The sequence below is a fragment of the Colobus angolensis genome, unplaced genomic scaffold (genome assembly GCF_000951035.1).
Source record: "Colobus angolensis palliatus isolate OR3802 unplaced genomic scaffold, Cang.pa_1.0 Scaffold51, whole genome shotgun sequence".
NCBI classification, from domain to species: domain Eukaryota; kingdom Metazoa; phylum Chordata; class Mammalia; order Primates; family Cercopithecidae; genus Colobus; species Colobus angolensis.
Genome location: NW_012118599.1, coordinates 4,518,898 through 4,535,565, shown reverse-complemented (window position 1 = coordinate 4,535,565; position 16,668 = coordinate 4,518,898). Strand labels below are relative to the sequence as shown.

The 16,668-nt window shown below is 45.4% G+C and overlaps 1 protein-coding gene across 1 annotated transcript in view; it reads right to left on the bottom strand.

Annotated features, from left to right (window-relative positions):
- The window catches only part of TRAM2 (translocation associated membrane protein 2), an 88,388-nt gene that overhangs the window by 30,236 nt on the left and 41,484 nt on the right, over positions 1-16,668 (bottom strand). Inside the window, exon 2 of the mRNA XM_011960238.1 lies at positions 9,323-9,386. Coding sequence (XP_011815628.1) covers positions 9,323-9,386 — 64 coding nt within the window. The remainder of the gene's footprint in view (positions 1-9,322; positions 9,387-16,668) is intronic.

Sequence of the window (16,668 nt, the reverse complement as noted above, 5' to 3'; positions counted from 1 at the left end):
TTTTTTTTTCTTCCCCCCCAAGGCTGGAGTGAAGTGGCATGATCTCAGCTCACTACAACCTCTGCCTCCCAGGCTCAAGCAATTCTCATGCCTCAGCCTCCCAAGCAGCTGGAATTGCAGGTGTGCCCCACCACACCCGGCTAATTTTTTTGCATTTTTACTACAGACTGGGTTTTGCCATGTTGGCCAGGCTGGTCTCAAACTCCTGACCTCAAATGATTCTGCCTGCCTTGGCCTCCCAAAGTGCTGGGATGACAAGCATGAGCCACCGCACCCAGCTGGCATTGCTTTCTTGATGCACCATTCCTTTTTATAAGGCTGTAACTCTCCCTGTAGCTTTCCAGAAAGAAATATACAAGGATTCCTAGGTGCTAGGCACATACTACAGACTCCACTGTACTTCAAAGTTCTGTGACTTCTGAATACAACATCGCCTGGGCATGACACATGCACTCCATAGGCTGCCTCACGTGAAGAATGCTTATAGCTAGGGGAATGTGTGAACATTTTAAAATTCACGAAGAGCTGTAAAGAAAAAATAATCTCTCAAGAATCACATACAAAAATTTTTTTTTAATTAAGGCTTTTTTTTAACTTACGTGAAAAAAATAACAATTTGACAATTGTTTGTCAATAACAAATTGACAAAAATTATTTCAGTAAAAACAAGTGATTGGAAAAAAAAAATTATCTGGCTGGGTGTGGTGGCTCACACCTGTAATCCCAGCACTCTGAGAGGCTAAGGTGGTGGATCACTTGAGGTCAGGGGTTCCAGACCAACCTGGCCAACATGGTGAAACCCCGTCCCTATTAACAATACAAAAATTAGTTGGGCATGGTGGCGGGTGCCTGTAGTCCTTGCTACTCGGGAGGCTGAGGCAGTAGAATAGCTTGAACCCAGGAGGTGGAGGATGCAGTGAGCAAAGATCGCACCACTGCTCTCCAGTCTGGGCAACAGAGCAAGACTCCATCTCAAAAAAAAGAAAAAAATCATCCTACCTAGATAGAAGAAACAATTTGATCAGAAGAAATAGGAAAGTGAAGTTCAAGTAAAGATGTGGGGTGGGGTCCAGGTCAGAAAGGGTGCGGGATGGGGTGGGGGTAAGAGCAAGATGATTCACTAGGAGAAGAGACATTTGGGGGCTCAGCGCAGCAGTTCAAAGACGTGGGTCTGCAGGCTCTAGCCACGTTCCTGCTGACTGCAGGCTTCAGGCTGGTTAACAATCAGCCACAGCCACTCTGTGGCTCTGCTTATTTAAGCCTCTACAAGCTCCACACAGAATGGGATAAATTATCTGAGCTACGACAGGGAATTGGATAAAAATCAAGCTGCGTCTGAAGAAGACACTTCTACGCTGCATGGGTGTTCAGTGTGTGAAAATTCGTTGAGCTGAACATATGATTTGTCCACCTTTCTGCACAATTGTTACACTTAATAAGTTTTAGTTATTGGGGAAAAAATCAAGCCCAGGACTGGCCACAAATCCTGGGTCAGAGGCTCCCCATTCTTTTTCAGATGGCCAACCAATAAGGCCAGGGACATTGAGGGCCGTGGTTTTTCTCCTATTCATACAAACAGAACCTCAGGGTCAGAGGAGATCTTTGTGGCTATTTGGCTCAACAGGGCCAGGACAGAGCCAAGTCTCTGCCTCCCTGGTTGGGACTGCCTATGCCCACTGCCCCATTTGATAAACCCAGCTTTTCTAAAGCTTTCCAGAACCCTGCTGCTGTATAGGTGTGAGCACCCCGGCCCCTCCTTGGCTCTCACTGCTGCATCCTTGGGAGCACGAATCAATTCTCTGAGCCTCAGTTTCCTTGGCTGTAAAAGAAGCAGGCTGGGCTAGATGAGTCTCAAGTCTCCTCCAGCTGTATGGGCCACAGATTAGGTAGCTTTCATCTATAATCAAGTATGGCCTCCATCTCCAGAGCCACCGCTGTCCACCTGTCTCTTTCCTTTCTTGACCCCCATGAGCTCATCTTACAAAGAGGGGCTCAGCTTGATATGTGATGCCAATCTTTCAAGTATATGATATAAGCAGGAGACAACACTAATTCCTGCCAATCACCAAAGGGAATAAGAATCATTTGAGCCCTGGAAAAAGGCCTTTGGCTGAATGAGGCTTTAAAACCATCTGTCTGAGGTTGTTTTGACTGCAGCGAGTCTCATCCTAGAAGAGGCTGCAAGAACAATGGCCAAGCTATGGTGTAGGAGGTTCTCAGGCCTTTCATCTCTGGCTGCAAAATGCAACAGAGCAGATGGTAGTAATAAAGCCAATTGGGATCCACAGGGCCTGGGGATGGATCCTTATTACCTTTGATCACTGCAAAACAAACCTTTCTCTGGAAGAGCTCCCTCAGCCTCAACCTTGGTGTTCTAGGTGTGCAGCAGCAGGCAGGCTGAGCAATGTCAAAGCTACCAGAACTGCTGCCCACATTGCCTTACAAACAGGTACGTGACTTTTTTTTTTTTTTTTTTTGAGACGGAGTCTCGCTGTGTCACCCAGGCTAGAGTGCAGTGGCGCGGTCTCAGCTCACTGCAACCTCCACCTCCCGGGTTCAAGCGATTCTCCTGCCTAAGCCCCCCAAGCAGCTGGGACTACAGGTGGGTGTCATCATGCCCGGCTAAATTTTTTGTATTTTCAGTAGAGACGGGGTTTCACTGTGTTAGCCAGGATGGTCTTGATCTCCTGACCTCTTGATCCGCCCGCCTCGGCCTCCCAAAGTGCTGGGATTACAAGTATGAGCCACTGCGCCCAGCCACAAACGTGTACATGACTTCTTAGGGAGCTGTAGCCCCAGCTGGAAACCAACTCCACTAGTGATACTCCCCACCTCCCCCAACCTTTCCCAGGACCCGATATTTATAGAGAAACTAAAACTAGAAAAGGACAGAAAGATGCAAATGAGTTACTGGGTTTACGGGTTTCCCTATCTTACCTTTGCGGTTAGAAGCGCAGGATTATTTGAAAGCCTAACTAGAGATTTTCGCCTACCTCACTTAAAACCATGCTTCTCGGGCTTTATGGGCCACAGGAACCTCCGGAGCTCTTGTTAAAATGTAGGTTTTGATGTAGCAGGTCTGCAGTGGGGCCTGAAAGTCTGTGTTTCTCACAGGTTCCCAGGTGGTGCCGATGGTGTTGGTCTACGGAAAATCTGAGCAGCAAACCCTTCAGAGGACTCCCAGGGCTTCCTGTCTACAAGAACCACTGGGGTTGAGGGAGTGGTCATCACTCTGGATTTTGCAGATGGGAGATAGAGACCCAGGTGTTAAGTGTTTTGCCCAAAACAATTCAGCAAATTAGAAGCACAACCCAAGACAACCTTGTGGCTAAATGCTTAGCCCGTTTGGGCTCACCTGTTGTAGATCAGAGAGGAAGTCAACAGGCTTGGAGTCTGCCTGTGGGAAGAATCAAACTTTTCTTTTCTGACCTTTATAGTCTATACATTTCTGATCACACACGAGATACTCTGGGGTAGTTTAATTAGAAAGAAGACTCAGAGTGTGTAATGGTAAGACCAGAAAACACACATTTTATTCCTTGCCAGAACTGAGCAGGGTGGACGGTTGTGGCCAGTTAAATTTGAATTTCAGATAAACGATGATTAATTTTCTAGTATAATTCTATCTCATACATCATTTGGGACGTACTTATACTTTTAAAAAGATATCTATTGTTTATCTGAAAATTTCACTGGCAGTCCTGAATTTGTATGCTAATAGAATGGCAAGCAGAAATGAGGAGAGCAGGAAGTTAGTAAAGGAATATCTCCTGCTTCATCACTGTTGTCCTTAAAGAAAACCTCAAGGATGCCAGGGCGGCAGGGGCTCCACCAGGATGCATAAGATGCATCACTGCCACTACTGTGTGCATCTCTCTGAATGAAGCTTACTTTTTTTTAACCAGCTGATTATAATGCACAAAGTCATAAATTTATAGCTGGTGTTATGAGCTAAATTGTGTCTCCCCCACCTCCACCAAAACTCTTGTGGATGTCCTAACTTCCAGCACCTCAGAATGTGACCTCATTTAGAAACAGGGTCTCTGCAGATGTAGTTAGTTAAGATGAGGTCACCGTGGAGTGGGTTGGGCCTCTAATCCAACATGACTGTGTCCTTATGAAAAAGAGAAATTTGGACACACAGACGTGTACACAGGGAGAATTCCGTGTGAAGACGGGCACTGCACTGCCGCACGCAAAGGAACTACCAGAAGCCAGGAGGGAAGCCTGGACTAGACCCTTCCCAGAGCCTTCCGAGGAGCGGGGCCCCTCTGCTGGCCCCATGGTCTCGGGATTCTAGCCTCCAGAAGGCTGGGATGGTAAATTTCTATTGTTTTAGCCTCTAGGTTTGTGGTACTTTTGTTACACTGGCCCTAGGAAACTAGTACTGGGAGCTGGGAAGAAGAGAAAGGAATACAGAAGAAGAGGGAGTTATGGCAAAACAAAACCTTCAAGAAAAAGCCTCAACCACATTACTTATTAACTTTGTTCCTTAGAACTTGAAAATGTCAGCTGAGGAAGACACAGGGATTTGGAAATGATGGACCCCCTTGTATGAAAACAGTTACTGGCTCTACTAAAATTCAGTTTTAAATGTTGAGTTGAGCAAGTTACACACTACTTACGGAAGAAACCTTAGAAGTCAGAATTTACGCTGGTTATACAAAAAAAAAAGGTACATTTCCAAGAGTAGAGCGCGATCTAAAGAGATTTCGGGGAGGGTTTTTAAAATCACAACCTTAACAGACTTGTTATTGTACAGTGTTTTTTCCCATGAGAAGTTTGCTTTCCTCCAGTTCTTACAAACCAAACAATTACCATATTGGGTTAGTGATTAAGAAGCTCAAAACAAAATTAAGCAGGCTATTCTGATTTCATTCTCTCTCTTGATTATTTGCTTGTCATATTTCCAATAGCCCCAAATGGCAAGATTTAAATAAAAGATAGGCTACTTAAAACACTTAATCTTCTCTTTCTAAAGTAACTGAAACCCCCTCCATTTACCATGTACTTTACTGTACCTTTTCCTCTGCCCAGGTCTGTTCTGGGCCTGGAGGAGGATTCCAGGAGCAAAATTCAATAGTCCCACCCTGGGAAAACGCCAAAGCCCACTGGCTCAAGTCACGCTGGCCTATGTACAGTTACTAGAGCCACCGCGCCCCCCGAGGTGTTACTAGAACCTCCCGAGGTGTCTGTGCCTCACTTGAGGGCTTTTGCTTATGCTGGTCCCTGTGCACGGAGTGCTTTCTTCTGCCCAGACCTCTCCCTCTACTCACAACACAACGCAACCCCACACTCAGAAACATCTTCTGTCGCCACCCCTTTGTTTTTCCTTACCACATAACCTTGTACATGTCCTTCATCACCCTATCACAACTACAATTTAATTCACTGTTTACTTATTTATTACCTATCTCTCTCTAATAAATGGTAAGTTTCAGAGATCAGATGGGGTCTGTACATTATTTTACACCCAGACCCTGGCCCACAACGGGCACACAAATATTTGTCTAGCTTGATTAATTAATTAAGCAAATGAAGGCGTGACACGGTGGCACTCCACTACCCCCATTCCCCCTTACTCAAACACTGTAGGAAGCTTGTTCTGCCCAGAGGGTCTGAGTTCAGCTCTAGAGTGTGCTGTGTCTATGCTTCTCATGCTGTTGTGAGAACAATGCTTGAGGATATCACTTGTCTTGCCAGCGTCTCTGGGAAGGTTTCAAACTCAAAAATCAACCCTCTGATCATGATCTGGCTTTACAAGTAGCCCTTCTTATAATAAAAGGATGCCCAATCACATGCACATCAACTTTTGTGGTCTCCAGGACAATTCTTTCACATGGTAAATTAGTAACACAGCTCTGGGTATGTGGGGTATGATCCAGCATCCGCTGTAAGTTGACTTCAGGGAGAAATGTAATGAAAACACCAGCACAATATTTGATAAATGGCTGTCTCTGTAGACATTTATAAACTGGCATTCTGATTTTTTTTTTAAATCCTGTGCATTTTATATTTACAAAACAACTTTAAAATTGAGGGTTTATGGGTCACGAGTATTAAATGACAGAGGATATTTTGGCAACACATACATAAAACCTTTACATACTACTTAACCTAGAAGTTCCAGGAATACGAAGTTATCCTAAGAAAGCAATCATAAATAAATGTAAAAATTTAGCCACAAGAATGTTCACTGTAGTACTATTTACAATAAAAACAGGAAACTTAAATATCCATATGGGGCTGATTGGATAATTTGTGGTAATCCCTATTAAGAAACAGCCTGCAGCTTTTCAGAATATCTGGTTGAATGGAATGATAATCGATGACACACAAAAAGGTTTATCATATTATAATAGCAAAAAATTGTGTTATAAATCAATATTCCAAAACATTCTAACTTTAGTTTTTTCTGGATGATGGGGTCCTGTGTGACTTTTATCTTCTTAATGGTTTTCTGTGTTATAATTTTTCTCTAAGACTTATGTATCACTCACATAAATGTATTTTGAAAAAGTGCTGAAGAATACATTTTAACTAGTTACAAAAGGTCAAATACTATCTATATTTCACTTATATGAAGTACCTAAGGTAGTCAAATTCACAGAGACAAAAAATGGAATGGGGGCTGTTGGGGGCTAGAGGGGGTAGGGAAAGGGGAGTTAGGGTTTGGTGGGCAGAGTTTCAATCTGCAAGATGAAAAGAGTTCTGGAGATGGATGGTGGTGATGGTAGCACAACAATGTGAATGTACTTAGTGCCACTAAGTTACACGCTTAAAAATGGTTACGATGGTACATTTTATGTTATATATATTTTACAATTTTTTTAAACTAAAAAATAAATCAGTAAGTCTTGAGTACAGTCGAGTCTCTGTTACTAGGATTTTCAAGAGGCAAGAGTAAATATGCCCGGATTTGACTTAGAACACACAGCCCTGAGCTACATCATCCACGTGCCCCAGCACTGGAGTGTGCCCTGGGATGAGCAGGCATTTGTCTGCTTCCTGACCACTGGTGCTGGCCACATGGTTCCTGGCCTACTGAGGGCAGAGATGCTCTCCAGTCTCTTTCGTGGCATAGTTTTCTTCCTCTCTTGCCAACGTCCCTAGGTTTGACTCTCAGATGAAGAAACTGACTTGGTTGCCCCAGAAAAGCATGGCTTCCTTCCAATCCTGGCCACAGTGACTGCAGGGGATGGTGGGCCCGGGAAAGATTCATGGCTATATCCTCCATGAGCTGCAGGTTCAGGATTTGCCACCAAAGTCTTTTAGCTAGTAGCTGGCAGAGCCAGACAAGGAAAAGAATCTCACCTTAAAGTCACTTCTCTACTATAAAGAGGAAAAGGCCGCGTGCAGTGGCACATGCCTGTAATCCCAGCACTTTGGGAGACGGAGGCGGGTAGATTACCTGAGGTCAGGAGTACAAGACCAGCCAGCCTAACATGGTGAAACCCCTTCTCTACAAAAAATTAGCCAGGCGTGGTGGCGCATACCTGTAATCCCAGCTACTTGGGAGGCTGAGGCAGGAGAATCACCTGAACCCGGGAGGTGGAGGTTACAGTGAGTCAATATTGCGCCATTGTACTCTAGCCTGGGCAACAAGAGCGAAACTCCGTCCAAAAAAAAAAAGGCCAGGTGTGGTGGCTCATGCCTATAATCCCAGCACTTTGGGAGGCCAAGGTGGGCGGATCACCTGAGGTCAAGAGTTCGAGACCAGCCTGACCAACATGGAGAAACCCTGTCTCTACTAAAAACACAAAATGAGCCAGGCATGGTGGTGCATGCCTGTAATCCCAGCTACTTGGGAGGCTGAGGCAGGAGAATCACTTCAACCTGGGAGGCGGAGGCTGCAGTGAGCTGAGATCGCGCCATTGCACTCCAGCCTGGGCAACAAGAGTGAAACTCCGTCCAAAACAAACAAACAAACAAAAACAACAACAAAAGAATAAAGAGGAAAGAACTAGGTTCAGCAAACAAAAGTCCTTCCTTTGTTCATCAAGAGGCCACCCGGGACTTTGCTACTGAGAAAGGAGTGATACTCAGGTGCTGGTGGCGGGATCTGAGAAGCCCAAAGTTGCAGACCTGTGCCCAAGGGCTGGACTCGGCCTTCAGATGTGTTGGTTTGGTTTACACAACATTGACCCGCATGGTGTTTGCAGAATTTCTAAATTAGTTGGCAACATTTAAAAATCAGAGTTTTTCTACCTAAAAAGAGATTTCTTTGGATTCTCTTATGGGGGGTGGAAAAGGAAGTTCTTAGGCACACAGGGTTTACACTCCTATGTGACAACTGGCTGGAAGTGAGCAGCAGCTACTCCTTTAGATAGACCCTCTCCCCTGTCCAGTTCAGCGATTTACCTGCCTGGCCCTGCTGCTCCTTGAGCTGCAGCCCCTCAGCCGTACTGGGAACTGCCAGTGAGGCCGCTGTGGTACCTCGCATGATGCTGGCTGGGTTCCCTGTAAGTGCTTGGAAATGCCCAGCCACTATGGGGGAAGCTTGTGATGCAGCAGCTGTAGTCAGTGGGCCTTAACAACAGCCATGAAACAAGACTTGGGGCTGGGCCTGAGGTTCAGTCCTTACCCCAACCCAGTCAAGAGTGCAGCACTCTGTCCCCCAAACATGCTTCCATGCACTATCAAAACGCAACATCCTGCCCATTGTCCTCAATGAAAATGTTAAAAGGAAGCCATGCTCTGGAGAACAGATCAATGGTCACGATGTCTCATGTCCTGTCTCCAACAGAACTCAATGTTAGATGCTTTGGAGAAAGGAGTAGGAACTGCATGAAGCACCACGTGGTGCAGCAGGTCCTCTTCTGATGAAGAAGAGAGAGCAGAAGAGAGGGAAGTTCTTAGCTGTTAATACTGCACCACTGCAATCTCAGTGGTGGAGGCTGCCGGAGGCTGGTTTCAATATCTAAAAAGATTATACACAGCTAGGTGTGGTGGCTCACGCCTGCAATCCCTGCACTGTGGGAGGCCAAGGCGGGTGGATCACGAGGTCAGGAGTTCGAGACCAGCCTGGCCAACATGGTGAAACTCCATCTCTACTAAGAATACAAAAATTAGCAGGGTGTGGTGGCACACACCTGTAATCCCCGCTACTTGTGAGGCTGAGGCAGGAGAACTGCTTGAACCTGGGATGCAGAGGTTGCAGTGAGCCAAGATTGCGCCACTGCGCTCCAGTCTGGGTGACAGAGCAGAGACTCCACCATGGGAAAAGAAAAAAAAAAGATTGTACACGGATGGTGAAAAGGAAGCTTTCCAGGTTCTTCAGGATTAACAGGGCCAGGAGAAGATGGAGACCAGTGATTCTTACCTGCTGTAGGCACGCTAATGTTATACTGAGGTAAAATAAATAGAAAGGCAGTCTTGGCTGTGACCTGTAAAACAAAGGAAAAGAGTTCCAGTTTAGCTTTTGGCCACATCAAAAGAAACAAGTGGAAGCTGCTAACCGCCCCTTTTACATCTTAGACCCTCAAACCTCTTGACTGAAGGGTTCTGCCTAATGCAGAGTTAGCACTAGTTTTTGTTCTATTTTTCTTTAATGACATGCCTCTCAATACCTGTACCCTGGGACCCAGATGGTATCTAGACTGATACTCACTGCAGACGAGATGAAACAAGCTGTGTGTGACAAGATGGGAGCTCACAAGTGAATAGTACAAATCTGTTAGCCATTCATTCATTCATTCAGTCAGATATTTATCAGTTTACTTCTGTGCATCAGCATTGTGGAAGACAGAAACTAATAAATAAAGTCACAACCTTCAAGAAGGTTAGGGCCTAGCTGAGGTTTCCCCAGCACTTTGGCTGCCTGTGCATTGAAGAGCAACCTGAAAGTCTACACCTGAGCTTCAGAAACAGAGAATTCCAGCTGCTAATTTCACATCTACCTTACTGGGAGTCATGGGACCAGATGTAACATCCCACATTGCTGGCTTATTTCAAAAACTGCCTTTAAAATCTTAGTTGTGCTGTGAAACAAAACACTGTGGTTTCCACCTAGTTATGAATGGCCAAATCAGTACTGTGACAGTTTAGCCAGCAGGGGAGAGATGACAAAACCTGGGGGTTTGAAGCTTGGCCTCAAGAATCCACTACCTGGGTTCAAATGCCAGCTCTACCATTTTCTTGCTATGTAACTACCAGCAAGTAATCTTATACGCCGAGCCTCAGTCTGCTTGTCCATAAAATCCGGGGTGTTTGTAACACCTCAGCTGGTCTGGGTACTACAGACTGGTGTGGTGCTGGCCCAGCTGTTAGCGTTGTTCAAAGATCCCCAGAGGTTTCGGATGTGCAGGTGGGCCTGAGAACCACCATCTACACTGTTCTGAAACCTGCAGCGAGGCCAGGTGAGGAGGAGGCCCAGGACCAGGCCTTTCCCAAGGGCCCTCTGGAGACACCTCATCAATAAAGGGTGCTGGTTCTTCTCTAACAGAGGTTTGAAGGATGCACATGTGAGGGACCGGGTGGGGGACAAACACATTGGACAGTGGCAAAGGCAGCATGGAAATGAGTGAATGATGCATCACAGATGCCCTGTGTTGCCCAGACATGCCAGCAAGAGGTCACTATCCTCAGCTACTTCTAGAGACAACCCTCTCCTTTAAAGAGTAAATCTCCCCCATCCCCTGGTCAACAAGACCCATCCCATTCAGCGGGTGTCATTTACTCTGTACACAGAGACGCAGGACGAGCCTTCTTGTGTTTTTGTGCTGCTGCCTTAGACATGTCCTATCAAGCTTGCAGGGAACAACCCAAATGAGATTAGCTAAGAGAAGGATTGATAGCAAACACCAAGCCCTATCTGAATGTACAGGTCTTCCTAATCCCCACCCTAAAACCTTAATACCTGTGGTCAAGACCTTTTTCAGTGTTCTCAACCTACCTTCCCGTCCGACTGCCTGTATTTTCTTTAGAACAGATGTGCTGGGTTTCAGCCAATACATTCTAGTCCTTACTTCCTTTGGGGAGTTTTAGCCCCTCTCAGTTTGTGTCCTACCTTTCCTATACCCACCACCACACACACAGTTGTCCTGCTTAGAATCTCACGCATCCCTTCACGACCCACCTCAATTGTAACGTGAAGCCATTCCCAGCTGTTCAAGGGCATGATCTCTGCTTGCCGGATGCACTCTGTGTCATGCTCTGCTGTTTTTATCGTTTCCTTACCCTTGTTCATAGGTCTCATCAGCCTCTCACCTCCTCCATAGTTCTCATCAGACTCCTCACAGTCCCACAGGCAGCGACTGTGCCGTCCTGTCACATTTATCCTCGCAGCCCCTCTCACATAAGGAGCCCAGATGCACACAGTAAGTGCTCAGTAATGGCTCACTGCTTAAGATGAAAAATCAAAAGCCAAGTCAGTTTCACTCAGCTGTACTTATTCCCCCTCTGTCACGGGAGCTGTTCCCAGTGCCATCATCCAGGCTGTGCTCTGTCACCAATGGCCTTCTCTGTGAGACCTGTCCAGGCACTAAGCCACCTGAATCCAGCTCCGCCAGAGCCCCTCCTGACCACGCTAGCCATGGTGGTTCTCCTTCTCTGAACTCCACTCATATAGGTCATTCCTGGCCCAACCACCTAACACTCCATATTGTCTGACAAGACTCCTCTGAAAATAAACCTCATCTTCTCAGCCTGAAATCCCTGTGAAGGAAGCTCAGAGGAGTTGGAAGAAATGAGAGAAAGGAAGAGCCAGGGGAAAGGCAGGCAGGCATTAACCAAACACTACCCTGCCTAGGCACATATCTCTCACTTGATTTCATTCAGGAAATGTACATGTCTTTTGGAGTACAGGGTGGAGTGGACCTCTGTGGGGCTTGGGCTGTCTGCCATCCATTCTCCTCTCTTAACAGTACCAGGGTTTCCTGCGGGAAGCCTCCCTCCAGCTGTGTGTGGGCATAGGATGTGTGTGGAGTCACTACGGGGGATGGGAGGATGGAGGGGACAGACCCTCAGGGCAGGAGCCCGGCCAACCGGACACCCTCCCCTGGGCTCTGGATCTTGAGCGGGTATGAGGAGGTGCTGCTGGCCCCAGAGAGCCTCCTTCAGCTGGCCAGGGTCCACTTCTAAGACACATTATCACTCATTGTGAAGAGCACTGGTGTTCATCTCCGGCTGCACATTAGAATCCCTGGGGGAGCTTCTAAAATCTCTCTGCCTGAGCCACACCCCAGCCAATTAAACCAGACTCTTTGGGGCATGGGCATTTTGTCAAACTCCCCAGAGCATTCCGATGCACTGCCAAGTCTGAGAACTTTTGCATTTTTTTTTAAAGGAAGATAGACATCTGGTATGTGGGCTCTACATATATTCTTGCCCTCGCCCAACATATACAGTTAACTGTCATCATTCACACGAGTTATGTTCTCTCAAGTCACTGCAAACACTGAATTACTGAACACTGAAACATTGCTCCTGGGAGAAATACAGGGTTAGGTTCCTGCGAGCCTCTGGTCCCATTTTTGTCAACAGATCAATTCATAACCTTGTTTTATGTGCGTTTCTGTTTAAAGACACCTAATTGAACGTACATTGTTGATTCATTAACATTGAATTCATGGCCAACAGTGCTATAACTCATGCCAGAATAAAGCTTATCTAACCACATATGCTATCTCCATGAGGCACATCACAGTCATCCTACGCTCAGGACACTAGACGGCACTTCTGCATGACAGTTGGGGGCCATTTTTAAATAGTGAAATCACCAAGAAGTAGCATAAAAATGCAAAAAATGTGGCACTAAAGAGACTACAAAAAAGACATCTGTCTACAGGATGAGAGCCGGAACGGGAGGCAGAGTGTTGCCTTGTTTGGCCTCAACTGGGAATGTGAGTGTTGGGCAACTCAAAAGCTCTGCACATGTCTGTGAATGACCATGGAAGCTGATTTGGGGGTCACAAATAAATCTCAGCAAGTAAGAGAATTTGCAAAAACAAAATCCACAAATAAGGATCAAATGTATCAGGGCAAACCTGAACGTCGGCACCATGGGGGCCAAGATTTTTCTTTTTTAACAGCCGTATCCAGGTATAATTTACACAACAATAAAAAAAAATTCACCCGTTTTAAGTATAGAGCTCTAAAGCATTTATCTTTATTTTTAAACTATCTCTTCCTTGGGGAAACATAAGCTGTAGGAGCGTGGGGATCTGACCTGCCTTGATGATCTGACTCGCCTTGTTTGAGGCACACACCCACGGATGGCTTCAAACTGCCCCAGAACATAGCGGCACTCAGCAAATGCTTATATGAACACAGCGACTAAGCAGGAGAGAGCTGGTGCTGTGCTCAGCCATCTGACCCTCATCCTGTCATCTGTCCACGATTATTCTTCTACATATGTCCTCTCTCTCTCGGTCTGTCCCAGAGCTGGGTGAATAGTAGGTTTCCTATAAATTCCTGTTTGACAAACTCATGAGGTAAGCAGCTATAATATTTAGTGACTGCAGATGAATGCTTACCATGTTTTCTGAACATGATTCTGAGAGAACAGGATCTAGGACCATAATCATGACAAAAACACTAGATCCCAGTACCTTTCTATCCCTAGCACCCCTGGTAGTAGCAGCAGAAACCATTCTAAAAAGTGCAACTTTCTCTGTAAACAGCCATGCTTGCTCCCACATTACCATATCTCAGCAAGTTGGTGTCAGTTTCTCTGGTTTATAGATGAAAAAGCCAAATTTGAGGCACAGAGAGATAAAGTAGCCTCCCAAGACCTCACAACTACACAAGCAGAAAAGGCAACATTCAACTTGACTTTTTTAAAAACTTGTCCCCAAAACAAATTTAGGAGGCACACAATACTGCACATAGAATAGAATGGTAATGTAAAATGCAAGCAGGAAAGAACACAAAAAATATGCATTTTAGGCAAAGAAAAGAAGCAAGGAATGAGGCTGATCCACAAAAATGCATTCCAGGAAGTCCTACTCATTGGCTAAAGGTGGCCAGAAATTTGGCTGCAAGCTTTTCCGCAGCCACCTGAAGAAGGAAGGAGTGATCGGCTCCTAGATTGACCATATCCATCCATCAAAAAAGCAGAAAGCACTAGTCAAAAGCAGACTTACTTCTTCAGCCTTCCTCTGTGCCTTAAAAGGTCCTTTAGCACCCCAAATCTTCACTCCATGACCCTCTCCTGACCTCAGACCAGGGATCAAACCAATAACAAGTCCCTCCCCACAAGCACCGGCTAAGTTCCTGTAGTACACAGGGCTGAGAATCAGGAGCCTATTAAAAATGTCATTCCAATTATTTCTCATCCCTCTAAGGCTGTTTATAGGAAACATTATTGAGTTTAATAGCATTTTAAATGCCAAGCTCAGTGGGTAAAAGGTTAAAAGTGACAACGTGCTAATACACTAATGTAAAAGGAGAACACTGAAATATGTAGGAAGGGTCACATCACACTCACACACACACACACACACACACACACACACACACAGAGAGAGAGAGAGAGAAACAGAGAGTGAGAAAGAAAGTTTCCTTATATTTTTAACTAAAACAGGGCATCAAACACCAAGGCAAAGGCCTTGAGCATGCCTGTGTAGCCATAACAAACCAAAACTGTTCCACATGCCATGCTGTATTAGGGGCACATGAACCTGAGCTCTTGGCTGCAACTAGACCAAGGATGCTGGTGATATAGCTGCTTCCAGTTAAGCACAGTGGATGTGAATTCCAGTCCCAGGTCTGCTGTGGGCCAGCTGGGTGACCTTGAGCAGGATATTTCGCCTCTCTAGACCCCAGTTGACTCATCCATTAACAATGACAACAACAGTTAATGTTACCAAGTGCTTACTCGGTGCCATGCATGAGTCCAAGGTCTTCACACAAATCTATCTCATGTCATTCCCACAATGACCCTACAAGGTAGGCACTAATCATGTCCCCATTTCACAGATAAGCACGGGAAAGATAAAGCCAAAGGAGCAGCTCAGAAGGAATGTCCTTAAAGGTCCTTCTCACCCTCAGCTCGAAAAGGCAAACTTTACCTGATTCTACTTACTTTCCAATGCCCAAAACGCAACCTTACACTGACAAACTTTGTAAGAGGTCTTTTCAAAAGTTTAAAATATATTGTTGCTTCTTCACTTTGTGAAGCTAAGGACTGGGTGTCATCTATGTCTGACAGAGCAAGAAAATAAGGCCTCTCAGGTTAATCCACCACCTGCCAGCCACGGGCACTGGGTATACCTAGGCTTCCAGATGCCCAGATAGGTTCTCCTTCCACTGCAAATTGTTAGCTGGTCACCAAAGACGAAAGAGAAGAACTGTGATGAAAGCAGTTTCATGGCTTCTCTTTTAAATATTAAATCCTCTGGTTTGGTTTATTCTGTTTTTTTTTTTCTTGGCAGACACATCCATGCATTGGCACTTGGAAGGGGTTGTGTGGGCAGACCAGCCCCCAGAGGCAGACAGGGTACAGAAGGCCTTATTTTCACAAGAGCAGCTCTGCTCTTAATGGCTTCTGTCTCACGGACACCACCCTTCCCACCTAAAGGACAAAACACAGAGACACATGTGTCCCAGGACTGACGACCCTCATTTTTAATTCCTGAGAAGCACAGGATAAAGCCAAGTGACAGGTCCTGCAGAGGCTGGGAAATTAGGCACCTAAAACTTCCCTTCTTCTCCCAGCTTGGCCTGTTTTTGGAATCCAAAGGGTCTTCACTAAAGCGTCCCCAGATTGATTTTGCATCTTTCTGTGGAGGAAGTGAATAGGAAAAGTTCAGGCAGACAAGAAAACCTTGGAAAGTTATGCCCAGTTGGTGGCGAAGAGATTTTTGGGTTTTGTTTTTTTAAACAAGAGTCTTTTAGTTTTTTTTCTTGGAGTGTTTACGTCCCAAGCCCACTGATCACCTGCATGCGCCAGGGATGTGGTCAGGGTGCGATGGACGTGGGTTTGCAGCCCCTCCACTGCTCGATAAAAGGCAGATACAGCTGAAACAAAGACGCTTTTCACTTGTGCTTTCTGAAAATCTCCGTTTTGAAAGGCCAGAGGCTGGCTGCGCCTGAATCGCAGGGGGCAGAGTTCTGACAGTACCTTTCTGTGTGGCTTTTAGCAACGCCTAGAGATTCTGGTTTTTCACCTGAAAAACTGCCTTGATAGGAAAATCAGGCAAAGCTAAACAAACACACACACAACAGATTCTCTACAAGCCTGTGATCACAATGTTGAATAGACTCACTATTAACAGTTTCGATAGCAGTTTTAGATTAAAAGTGACATTGTGTATTCATGAAAAAATACTCGTAATTTGAATAGCCACGATAAAATTATTTTACTTGGTTTGCTACAGTCATCGATTTAAAAGTCTAAACTTTATATTGGGATACAGAGGAATGCAGAAAGAGTCACAGTAAAGGGTTTTAAAAATCTTTGAAGTTGCGTTTTTAAAAAAAGAGAATAAAGCTTGAACTTGCTATAACATACATCCCCAATTTGGGAAGTTGATCAGGTACTGAAAAACAGAGGGTGGGCTAGGGAAAGCCTTTCCCCACTGCCTTTATATCCACAAGTTAATTATAACTTTAAGAAGACTGTGTATTTATGCAATTTATGCTGGTATAGCTTGAACTTAGCGTACTATACACCTTATAGATAGCCATAAAATATAGGAATTGGCCGGGCGCGGTGGCTCAAGCCTG